Here is a 13,050-nt window from a genome sequence, read left to right as displayed (position 1 = left end):
AAGACTGCTTTACCTCTGAGTAAAAAAATCTCAATTTGAGGGACTATGTGGACCTTTTTAAGTTGCTCATATCTGTGCTGCTGCTTTTGATTGTTGTGTAGTGAAATTATGGTTTAATTATTTAATTATTAAAATAATTACTAAAATTTATTGGGAACCACTTGGTTGGTTGGTGTGTGTATTTATCTACACACATGCTCATATTGGCCTAAATCAGAAATACAATCTGGAATTTTTTCACATCTAGGTTGTATAGGACAACAATAGAGCGAGCACTTTCTTCATCTCATATACAAAGCAGGCATCAGAGGATATTTCAACAGTCTTCTGTAGAAAAACGTCAAGAACCCTTATGCCATTTAAAGGAACTTGAAACACAATGTGAAATTGTCACTGTCAGAGACATAGATAAGGTAAATTAAGTTCCAAAAGAAAATATTTTACAATTCCTATGAAAAGTTGAATTTAACTATTAATTGGTGCATAAAGGTGTGTATTATGGCCGGGATCCAAACCAATTCCAAATATTGCAACTAAGAACTTTAAGAGCTTTAGGTTTCTTGAATAGCAGGTTCCATACCTTAAGGAATGCTGGTTCTGAAACAGAACATACTTTCTACTATTGGACTTGAATCTTGCTCTCATACTTACAAAAGCAGATCATGGCATGACTTCAGGATTTCTTTTAAAAAGAAAATTCAGCTAACTGCCATTAGAAAGGAACAACCCCTGAGCCTGAGCTGGAGAAGAGAATGAGTAGGTAGATGCTGGGCAGCTATGCCTCTCAGCTGCTCTTAACTGATAATCCTGTGCTTCCATCCATGGCTTCACCAAAAGGTAGGCCTTTTGGTTTCTGGCTGTGAGACATTGGGGAATGGGGTTGGAAGGTTTTCCTCTGGTCTGTGGTAGTCCTTGTATGTCAGGAACTTATCAGCTGAAAATTCAGTTGATCCCGAGCTGTGTTCTGTAAAGTACGCATCCTTTGACCAGCTAGTTGCTCTTATTAGGGCCTGTGGCAGTGGTGCCCTGGTGGCAAAATGTGACATACAGTGAGCCTGTCACTTCTTGCCTGTTCACCCTAATAATTTTTGCCTGTTGGGCTTTAGGGGCATTAGTATATTGACAAAGTTGTGCCAATGGGATGTTGAATAGTACATGCTACTTTTAACCTTTAGTTCATTCCTCAAACAGGCTGTACCTCAGTAGTTGGGGGAATGCCACATCACCCATTATCTTGATGATTCCTTCTCATAAGCCTGAAGGACACTAATTTGTGTCTCAGTTTTTTCCATTCCTTTGTCAGTCTTCCCAGGTAGTAGGTGTCCCATTAGCCAAAGAAAGTACAAAAGGTCCTATTGCTAAACTGAATATCTAGGTATAGAGCTTGTCTCAGTTGTTGTCTACCTCTAGGTCCCCAAGGATAAGGCTGTCACTCCCCAGAACATACTTCACCAATCCTTGGGTTGGTTCAAATGTCATGTCTTGCTTTCAGGAGCAGGGGTTCAGTTCTTTGGTACCTGGCTCCTGCCCCACATCAGATGGCCTTCTAGACAAGCTCTTGGCACTTGGGAACGGACTGCAACACAGGTGGTACTGAACTCTCTCTTGCCTTCAATATTGGTATCTTATGGCCAAATTATGTTAAGCGGGCATGGGTTCAACCTGTGGCCAGTGACACCATTTTAGAGGAGAATTTAGTTGTTTAAAAATTGCCGCAAGGGTGCCCTGTGGTACAGCAGCACTATTCAATCTTGCTGCCTTTCCGTTCCAGTGCCAAAACTGCACTCATCAATTATTTGTTCCTTGAAAATGTTGGGGGAAGGAGGAGCAAAATCACATGATGTTGCTGTTCCATGGGATAGCTTCACGGTAATTTTTAAACAGCTAAATTCTCCTTTAAAATGGCATTCATGGCCATTTGGTTGAAACTGTGCTCACCATAATGTGTAGATTGGCTCTTCAATGACTGTGTTTGAGTTACTCTGTGCATTCCTGGTCTCCTAAGGTCATGGGCTGACTGAGACAGATGTGTGAAGAAGCTTCTGGGCATTCAGATTATCAGGTCTGAGCTGCTGCAAAAGCATGATTGGCAAGATGCATCAAACTGCAAAAGTATTGATGGTGAATGAAGGAAGGTCAACAAAGCAGTATGAGCCTGTGGAGTAATTAAGCACCCAGGCATTTATCACAAGCAGGGCAGCTTCGACAGGCCAGATGGTGTGCATCTCTCTAAGGAGAGCAATAATATATAACTAAAAGATCTCAAGGGTAGATGGATGTGAATATTGCAGCATCCTTTGATCTGGTGGTAGAGTCAAACAAGCTAGGCTATCTAGCTCCTTTGTCCACTCCACTCTCCAAGATATAAGGGCAGATGGACTCACAATCCAGCTGTATCTGAAGAAGTGAGCTGTGGCTCACGAAAGCTCATAACTTACTACAAATTTTGTTAGTCTTAGAGGTGCTACTGGACTCTTGCTTTTTTCTACTGCTACGGAAAGACTAACACAGCTATCCATCTTGATCTGGCTCCTTTAATGTTTAGGCATTGGGCTGCCATTTCCCCCCCATTGAATTCTTTTGGGATGATTCAGTTCCAGCATGGCACAAGCAACCCTGTGCTCCCTGAAATGCTGCTTCATGGATCAGGAGACCACTTAGAGTGCTTTGGCCCATAGGCGCAGAACTAGAAGATGAAACAGGAAAAAAAATCCTGCTCATTTACAAGCAGAAATGAATTCTGTTCATGTAAGAAGTCTTTTGGAGCTCACACATATGAAACAATCAAGAAAGTTCCTTTAGCTGTATTGTGAACAGTGAAATATTGAGTATGCCCAGTAGGATATTGTCAGTTGCAATTGGAGTGGGAGGTGGGAAAAGCCTTGTTGCAAAATGGGATTCTGTTTACACTGCTGTGGATCCACATGATTTGAAAATGTTTAGTATGCCAACGGTATTTTTAATATTTAAGCTTCAATAAAATTAAGAAAAGCGTACCTCAAAAAATGTCAGACGTCTTTTAAAACAGAGGTGTAGTAATAAGAAATAAATTCCAGCTTGTTCTAAATGGTCCATTGTTTGCAAAATCATTTTCATTAATTCTTCATAGTTTCCCTTCTTCACTTAATTACACCATGTAGTTAGCTCAGTGTCAACTGTTTTAACGTGTGATGCAGTGGAATGGAATAGCTTTCTCTAAGTAGGGCAGCTATTTTTAAATCTGTCTTTAACTAGGATATCCTATAAAGAGTTTGACTAATTTGCCGAGAGTAAACATAGGTGTGGCTTAATGCCATGTTTCATTCTGCTCTACACATTTATATTGATCTTTTCCTATTTTAAACAGTGGATCACTTCAGTTTTTCATGACTAACTTTATGCAAGTAGCAACATTGAATGATTCTGTTCTCCCATTTTTATCTGAATAACAAAAATGTAATAAAATGCCAATTTCAATTGTAAATTTAATTATTTTTATAAAAATTATATTTATATAATTATATCTTTTATATTAATTTAGTTGCTAGAAGATGTGCGAAGACAACTGAAAAGAGAGGAAGACTATTCACCACTGTTTGAAGTAAATTTGTGCCTGAGGATTCCTTTTGAAAAGGATCGTTGTAGGGAAAGTTATCAAGAGGATAATCCAGAATCTTTTATGACCCCAGATTATCATGTTTCAGAAACCTTACCAGCATCTCCGAATGGAATGTTAGACTGTGATGATAAAAGAAGTGCTATTACACAAAAGTTGTATACATCCAGCAATCAGAAAACAAGTGACACTTTGGGTAAGATTAACGGGACTATTTTAGAATAAGGCAAATGCTGAGGTTATACAGCATCAGATCCATAAAAGTTCTCATGAGATACGTCATCAGCCAAGGAGAAGTGTGGCAGCTACTCCCATCCTAGGGTAATACTTGGGGAAATATAAGAAATGTGCATCTCCCATCCTGGAGTAATACTCGGGGAAATATAAGAAATGGACAAAGAAACCTTTACTTGAACTAAACCAATATTTATTTGGTATAGTGATTGTTTTTTAAAAAAATGCAATGAAATCTAAGTTATGCAAATCCAGAAATGCAATGGAAAGGAATTTAAAAAGTAACTAAAGGGAACAACCACATATATTATTTACTTCATTTTTACACTGCTTTTCTCTCCAATGGTGACCCAAATTGTTTTCCTCCCCTTTGTTTTATACTTGTGAGTTAGGTTAGGCTGACTGTGTGTGGCTGGCCTAAGGTTACGCAGCAAGCTTCTCTGGCAGAAGAGAGATATGAACCTGGGCCAATTCCAGATGACTAACCTGAAGGCGCTGCATGCCGCCATGTTCCGGATCGCGACGGGGAAACCGCGAAATATCGTGTTTTCTCGCGTGAGAAAATGCGATATTTCGCGTTTTCCCGGCGCGATCCGGAACATGGCGGCATGCAGCGCCTTCAGGTTAGTCGTCTGGAATCGGCCCTGGTTCCCTCAGATTCTAGTCTGACATTCAAACCATGACACCACTCTGGCTTTACCTAGATGTGCCCACCCACGAATAGTCCCAAGTAGGATTGCCAGGTCTGGCAATTGACTGGCAGGAGGGCAGGGGTAGGGGCTCAGCACTCACCTGCAGATCCTTGCATGCATCCTTCTTCACCTGATGCAATGACATCACTTCCAAACCCATTTCTTCCCTCCCAACTGCTACCATAACATTCAAAAACATTTTAACCTCCCAGGACATTCAATTGCTGACCTAAAAGTAGCAGTTAGAGAGACTGCAGAATAATAATGAAGCTCAAGACAATGCATCCACCTGGATTGAACTGAGTCCTAGGCTTCCTTATTTCTCCACACCTACTATCCCTCTGCATAGCCCGTCTAATCCAATCACACCTGCTATTGTCATTCACTGGCTATTGTCATTGATCCACTATTGTCATTCGGCATCTGAAAACACTCCGGTCTCGAAGATATAAGAACAGATGGACTCACATTCTAGCTGTATCTGAAGAAGTGAGCTGTGACTCACGAAAGCTCATACTGTTTTAAATCATTTCTCATGGAACGGAATCAAAGAGTTGCTGATGGAGATCAGCTATCTCAAGAATGGGAACTATCTTATGGATTTCCGCAGGGCGCAATCTTATCTCCTATGTTATTCAACCTCTACGTAAAATCTTTAGGGGAATTCATTCATAGCTATGGAGTTGGATGTCATCAATATGCAGACAACACCCAACTCTGTATCTCACTATCCAGGTCCCTGCAGGTTGCAGTACAAATCTTAGATTGCTGCCTGACAGCCTTGGTGAAATGGCTGAAAAATAACAAATTGAAATTGAATCCAGACAAGACTGAAGTGATGCTTGTTGGGAAGTCAGAGATCTTGAAAGATATTGTATTCCTCACTTTTGGTGGAGTTCGTTTGACCCTTGCAGACTCACTAAAGAGTCTAGGGATTATACTGGATCCAGCACTACTTCTAGAAAAACAAGTTAAGGCAGCTGCAAAAAATTCTTTCTATAGTCTCACTCTAGCCTGGAAGATGGCTTCTTATCTCAACCCGGCTGACCTGGCCACCTGGATCCATGCTATGGTAACATCAAAACTTGACTATTGTAATGCACTATACATTGGTCTCCCATCTAAGTTAACTAGGAGGCTCTAATTGGTGCAAAATGCTGCAGCTCGACTGTTAGCAGGAGAGAGTAGGAGCATGAACATTACTCCCATCCTATAGTCACTCCGTTGGTTACCTATCAGTTACTGTGCTCAATTCAAGGTATGGGTTATTACATACAAAGCTCTTCACACCCTTAGCGAGACTGCCTCCCCCCCATGTCCCTCCATGGCAGCTTTGCTCATCCGAACAGGGTCTCTTTTAGGTGCCAGTCTGTGCATGGATGAAATCAACCGCCACCTGTACACAGGCTTTCTCTGTGATGGCCCCTACCCTATGGAATGGCCTGCCTGAGGAGGTCAGGAGAGCTCCCACGCTGTTGGTTTTCCGCAAACAATACAAAACCGAATTAATCAAAAAGGCTTCTTACTCAGATAGGAAGATGGTATCCTAGGGAGGGAGTCTGAGATGTTTCGCTAATGAGTTAAGAAACCATCTGCTCCACCAGATGACTTACCATGTAGGTGGAGTTCCAGCACGTGGGCAGGTCTCGATCGAGGTGGTGCTCGGGGTACCCCCTCCCCCTGCCTCTGGAGCAGCTCATGGGAAGAGTTGATGCTACGGGAGAAGTGGGAAGCGATGCGCCGGCAGCTGTCCAGCAGGTTGCACGTCCACAACGTTTCCTCCTTCCAGCTGTCCCTCGGCTTGCTCCCTAGCCTGAGAACATCCCTCATCACCAGGTGTAGCTTGTGCGCCATGCACACTAGGGCTGGGAGGGATGCCTCTTTCAGGGCTGCCAACATTTTGCTTCCCACGTCCGTCACCATGAAGCCACGAACAAACCCTCCCCCCCCCCGGCCATCCACTCCCTCAGTGGACAGCCTTTATGGTGGTGGCGATGTTCTTCCTAGTATGAACCTCGTCCATCCCCTGGGCCTGGAGAAGAAATAGCCTGTATCTTGGTGTCAAGCACGTGAACAAGCCATTTGTGAGACGCCATTGTAAATGAACAAGTGGTCGTCCCAAGCCTCGTTCATTGCGTTCGTCCGCTGTTCGTGAAGCCAGGCACCTTCAATCGATTCCCTTGGCAATGGAGGCAGGAACTGCCTGAACTCTGTCTGCACTCCTTCTGTTGCCCTGGAAACCCCAATCAAAGCCAAACTTAGCTTGATAGGCAGGTCTTTCTTCCAAGTGTGGAGCTCCAAATTGGTTACATGGGCGCAGAGACCAGGGCTGAGGGAGGGGGGGGTGTTCTGTAGCCATGGGCACTCCAATCTCATCCCTGCAAACCCTGTTAGGCAGTTCTGACTGCCAACCACAGACCTCCTGCTTTGCTCTAAGGGACCTCTGGTTATAAAAGGAAGCATGCTCCAAGCTCTGGATTTCAGTTTCAGCAAGCAGTGGAGTGGGAGAGAGCTGTTGCTAGCATTTTGGGAGAGAGACAGAGTGCATCGGAGCTTGAATTTTTGTGTGTGTGTGGTGGGATAGGGATCTATCTCCTCTGGTTCCAGGACTGCTGCCAGGCTCTGGGGCCAAGCTCTGTGGGCACCTCGGCTGAGGGCTCACTCTGATTACTATCAGTGCCTAATCTGGTTAGGTTTCTGGGAGTGCTGGGCTAGGGCTCTACCCCATCCTTCTGGTTCCAGGGATGCTGCCAGGCCCTGGGGCCAAGCTCAGTGGGCACCTCGGCTGAGGGCTCACAGTGTTCTCTCTTTCTCATTCCTCCTTAATTCTTGTTTGCTGGCATAACGAGGCTTTGGGCGGGGGCCAAGGGTGGTCGTGGGGGGAAGTGCAAAGATTGCCCCGGTTGCCTCACGGGAAGCAGTACTGGGCAGGGCTAGGGGGCAGCAGAACCTCCTGTTCTCCAAGGTTCACCTGTGGGGGCTGTGGAAGAGCTCTTGCCACTGGGGGAAGAGGATCTCCTTAAATTTTTGAGGAGGAGGAGGAAGACCAGGGTTCCGTGGAGGAATGGTTGGGGTTCAATGAAACATCCATCCTGTCCCCATCCCAAAATCCCGGTGCTGTCCCTGCCTGCAGTCCACCCCTCACTCTTGTCTTCTAGTATCAGCTCTGCAGTGTGGCCTATAACTCTTCGTCCTCCTTCCCCTGGAACAGTTAGTGGGCCACATTTCAAGCTCTCCATATGGAGGCACTTTCTGGCCCTTCTGAATGACCCCGTGTGGTGCAGTGCCATGCCTGTGATGGCCTGGTGCACGGAGGCAATGACCCGAAGCACCTGTTGTCGACGGTCCTGAGTAGGCACTTGAAGACGCACCACCCGAGCCTGTGGTCTCTGTCCTCGGCCTCGAGGGGGAAAGAGGACTACCACCTCTTCCAACCAGGAATCAGTGGGAGGGTCACCAGAATCCACCCCAAGCAAGAAGGCTTGCCCCAAGGCTGCTGCAGGTGGGAGCGGAATGGTCAGGCAAGCCGCCCTTGCGGAGGTTATTCCCTTGGGGTTGGGGACAGTGCTGCTGAAAAGGGTGGGGGCTCAGGAAGCGGGCATTCATGTCATGGTAGAGATGATTGCCCTATGAGGATTCCCCCTACCCCCCCATGTCCTCCACATCACTGACTGCTGGGGGGGGGCATGTTGGCACTCAGGGAAACATGCAGCCTTCATGACTCCAAGACATACTGAATTGTTTATTGACAGTCGCAGCTGTTGATCATACTGAATTGCAGGGGGGCTGCAATACTGAATTGCACTGTATAATCATCTTTGAGTCTCAGTGAGAAAGGTGGATTGTAAATCATATAAATAAATAAATAAAACAAAGATGTTACGATGCAGAGAGTGGTTAACTTGTAGGAGACATCTTGTTCAGTGTTTTTGCTTTTTTTCGCAGTTGTAGATCCAGAGTCCGGTGCTGCATCTTTCAATGAAGAGCTCAGTTACAATCGGGGGTACGTATAAACTTAAGAATTTTATTTTACCAATAATGTTATAGCACTACAAAAGTGATAAATACTAATTTGTTGAAACACTTTACATTTTTGAAACACTTTACATTTTTGAAACACTTTACATTTTTGGAAGGATAGCCATGTTAGTTGGATGCAGCAAAAATAATTGCTTTATTTGTCATAAAGGTTCTTTGACTTCAGGAGACCTTGTCTTGGGAACATAAGAAGTGTAATTCTCGATCAGTCACAGCTTCTTGGAGGTCTCAGTCTCACACACCTCACAGGATGATTGTCATGAGGATAATAATTATGCACTTTGTAAACCACTCTGAGTGGGCATTAAGTTGTCCTGAAGGGTGATATATAAATTGAATGTTATTAGTTGATTTTCCTTCTATACTCTCCACCTTGTCAGCTTTGACCATAGAGAAAAGGAGTAAATTGCTCCTTTTCCCCATTATCCAAGCTCTCAATTTAGAGGTGGGGGGGGCAGGGGGGGAGATTGCTTCTCTTTTGACCTTGCCAAGCTGTTGGCTTGGGCTGCAGAGAAAAGAATAAAAATTATTTTTCTCCTCTTCCATTTACGTATTGCTTTTTTCTCTGCTCAGTTTGGAGGGGAAGGAAGTAAAAAAGTTTCATGTCTGATTTTTGCAATGGGGTGATCTAAGGCCAATCATTTCTAGTCTCCAATTTCTCTATGCACTGCAGCTATTTGTCTGAGGGCAGTGGTGGATCAGAATCCCATTCCCAGCTGATCACCTGTCAGCTGCGTGTCAGCTTCTGTCCAACAGGCACCTGCAAACTTGTAGTAGTTTAAATTGCTTGATACAATCTGAACATATCCTCAATTGGTATATAGTCTGATTATGAATATTGAACAGGGTAAGTTTTACTGCTGGTTTGCTGAAAAATTTGCAGCATCCCTAGCTCTTAGTGGTATGGTTGATGTTCAGTGATAGTGATGGAAGTCTTAAGTCCTTGCATTATCACCTATGACTAGTATTTTGGGTCTTTGGGGAGAAAGGTAGTTAGAAATAGTGTAAATAAATAGAATTATTGTACATTTCTGCCATTGCAACTTTCAAGGCATTAGTGAGGGAGGGTTGAAGCCTCAACAAGAATTGGATCCGGGGATGGAGGAATGAAATTTTGGAGAGGCAGAGCTTTCCAGATCTAATTTTGCTGAGCTCAGGAAAGACTGTTCATTACTATTGCGTTTCTTATACTCCTCCGGGGATGAAGCTAGCATTTTTGTTGCACAGTCTTTTTTGTTTGATGCAGCCCTATGTGATCCACTATTGGTAAATATCCATTTTAGATTAGGGAGCTGTTTTGTAAGGAAGGAAAGCTTTAGAATTTTACATTTTCTGAGGAAGGAATTTATTGTTTTCATTTTATAGTTCTTCAGTGTTCTCAACAGATCTGTATCTAGTTCCAAACAGAAAGGAGTTTTCATTACAACTACAAGGAATTTTAGATGGATTGGAAAACATCATTGGTAAGTAATCCCTGTTAAGCCATGCATTGGTATACTAGGTACCTACTTACATGTTTTTATCCCTTTCTTCGTTTAAGGAGCACAGAGTGACATACATGGTTACTTCTTTGTAGTCTTTGTTCATTACCCTGATGGGCTTTATGCCTGTGCAGAATTGTAGTTTAGAAACTTAAACCTACCTTTTAGATATGAAAGTTTTCTCTTTCAGTAGTACAGCTATGATTGTGCATGCCTAAGGGGAAGGAATCACCTCTTACTGCTCAGTTCTTATCTCTCTGTGGTATCTTCCCTATTACTAGGTGCAGGAAAATCATTCGTATTGGGACTGGGAGTAGCACTCCAATCCACTATACGCATTTTCCTCTGCAGGAAGAATATGCCCCTGCAAGCTGGGCTCTTGGGGTGGCAAACTACTTTGCATATATGGCAAGATATTAGTAATTCCCCAACACTTAACTGATTTTCAAAGGGCATAAAACAGATGATCCTAGTGTAGAAAGAATGGAAGAAACCAAAATGGGACCCCACGGGTCCAGGGGAAGTCAGCAGAGATCAAAATCCAAATCATACAGAGCACCCATGAGCAATGGGGAGGGAGATGGGGGGGGGGTAGAAAACTGCCACCATTTCCCCTTACTAAGTCCTGGCACAGAAGCTGGGGAGAAGCAAGCCTCTGGCTTTAGTGGGCTATACCTGAGAGATGGTGATGTTGAGTTGCCACAAAAAGATTACCAAGGTTGCTAAGCCAAATCTGGCCTAGGCAACTGGTTTATGTTTAAGCCAGGAACAAAAAAAACACTACATAGCTACGAAGAATGTTTTATTAAAATTGTGCATAAAGATTATATTTGGAAAGTGCGCAAAAAGAATAGATTAAACAATAAATACATAACTGGACCTAACACTAAACATATCTTGCTAGAGTCTTTGCCATTCTAAGCTATGATGGTAACTTGAAGGTGTAACACAGCATTCTAATCAGCTATAAGTTTCTGAGTCCAAAGCACAAAGCAAATTGTAATCCCAAAAAGGGGCCTCAGAGAGGACCTACAGCCAAGGCATAGCTAAAAGTGGATGCTTTGAGCAAAAGAGAAGAACAAGGTCCTCCTTACTACAATATATTTCTCTGGGATATTTCTCTGAATCTCTTCCCTATGTACCAAATCAACTACATAGTTTGCTGCAAGATATTTTCCAGGGTTTCTGCCTTGCTACTTTGTTATTGCACTAGGACTGAGCTGGAAGGGCACCTTCACAGTGGGTCAGTCTAAGGTGAGTGGTGGCAGCCACTTACAGGGTGCTTTCCAGAGAAACCTTATTCTAAGGGAGTTCTCAGCAAGGAAAGTCACTCACCCCCTTCCTAACCAGTAGAGGTGGGCATGGACTGGAAAAACCCCATGGACCATTGGCCCATGCTCCGTCACATTTCATGGACCATGAACTTTTCACGAACCACCCCGTTCATGGACTGGTTCATCAGTCCATGGTCTGTCACTTCCAGGGGCCCTAGGACTTCCCCCATTGCACTCAGAGATGTCAAACTCACAGCAAGGCTTCAGCAGGCTCTCTCCAGCCACCCTCCAAGTTTGTCCAAGATTGCATTTTGGAGGTCCGAGTTACAGACCCCCAAAGCGGCTGCCCCCAGAAAACTTCCAGTAGATACTAGGAGTCACAAATGCCAATTGACTTGCATTGGCTTGCAGCACCAAAAAGTTGCAATGAAGCAAAATCAAACAGGAAAGGGTGGGGGAAGAGCCCCCTCACTCACTACACAAACACCTTCCCAGCCATTGCCTAGGGAATTAATTCTTGCTTCTCGCTTGCATAGAGAAGGAGAGCTCTCCCTGATTGGCAGCCAGAGCTGCCTATCAGGGTTTTAAGGGCTAGGAATGGTGTGTTCCCAGGGCTGCAGAACATCCCTCCCCTCCATTGTCTAGGGAATTAATTCTTCCTTCTTGCTCTCATAGAGAAGAAGGGGAGCTCTCTGGTTGGCAGCCAAAGCTGCATATCAGAGTTTTGAAGGCTAGGATTGGTGTGTTCCAAGGGCTGCAGAAGGTCTGCAAATGTCCATTCCATTGCCTAGGGAACTGATAGATTGACGCCAGGATGTCTGTACACATGGCCCAAATGGCCCAAAGTTTGTGAAAAACGTGAGTCCCATGAACTATATGTTTGCGAATCATGAACCGGGCTGGATCGTGTCAAATTTAGGTCTGTTTTGCAGTCCATACCCACCTCTACTAACCACAACAACCCATAACTAACTTTTCCATTAATACAGTTTCAGGTAGGTAGCTGTGTCAGGTAGGTAGCTGTGTTGGTCTTCAGTAGAACAGCAGGACTTTTTAGTCCTGTGGCACCTTAGATACCAACTAGATTTTCAGGGTATAAGCTTTCAAGAGTCAAGTTACCTTCTTCAGGTATCTGGATCTCAAATTAATGCCAGGGAAGAACACAGATTTCCCAGGAAAAGGCATTTCCAACTTCAGAGCTTCGTAGAAAAGGCCCAGTTGTGTTTATGTAAGTGGCAGAATCCATGTCAACAGTTTGCGCATTGGTGCACTGACTTAAAAGATCAGGATTTCCATGCTATTCCCATTTCATGTATTCTCACATTATCATATTGAGGATTTCTAATTTATGAACTAGAACTGACTTAACGGAACTAATATTTCTGTCACTGCAACAAATATTTCTGATATTTGCCAGTGTTCCAAAAGTTGTTTACCATGTGTTTGGAGGTTGATGATAAAAATATTTAAAAACCTTACAGGATGTCCTGAGCTAAGTTGTATTGACCATGGCTGTTATTTTTGCACTGCTGCATAATTTGCTTGTGTAAATATTTTTGAATTCTCTCTTATTAGATCAGGTGGTACCATTTTCTCAAGATATCAAGCTGTTGAGTTTTGTAAGTCAGTCTTCAAATAAAGTGATATATCCATATGAAGATCACATTGCTTTTGAACAACAGCAGTATTTAACATCATGGCCACACTGTGATCTAATGCTAGGAATGGATCCAGAT

At 43.7% G+C, this 13,050-nt stretch overlaps 1 protein-coding gene across 1 annotated transcript in view; it reads left to right on the top strand.

Annotated features, from left to right (window-relative positions):
* The window catches only part of DNAH14 (dynein axonemal heavy chain 14), a 447,800-nt gene that overhangs the window by 27,690 nt on the left and 407,060 nt on the right, over positions 1-13,050 (top strand). The window contains exons 9-13 of the mRNA XM_054972406.1: positions 248-413; positions 3,521-3,620; positions 8,467-8,524; positions 9,925-10,022; positions 11,254-11,294. Of these exons, the coding sequence (XP_054828381.1) occupies positions 248-413; positions 3,521-3,620; positions 8,467-8,524; positions 9,925-10,022; positions 11,254-11,294 (463 nt within the window). The remainder of the gene's footprint in view (positions 1-247; positions 414-3,520; positions 3,621-8,466; positions 8,525-9,924; positions 10,023-11,253; positions 11,295-13,050) is intronic.

Source organism: Eublepharis macularius, chromosome 1, assembly GCF_028583425.1.
Source record: "Eublepharis macularius isolate TG4126 chromosome 1, MPM_Emac_v1.0, whole genome shotgun sequence".
Classification (NCBI taxonomy): Eukaryota; Metazoa; Chordata; class Lepidosauria; order Squamata; family Eublepharidae; genus Eublepharis; species Eublepharis macularius.
The sequence above is the reverse complement of the archived record's forward strand: the minus strand, read 5'-3'. Positions and strand labels throughout refer to the sequence as shown.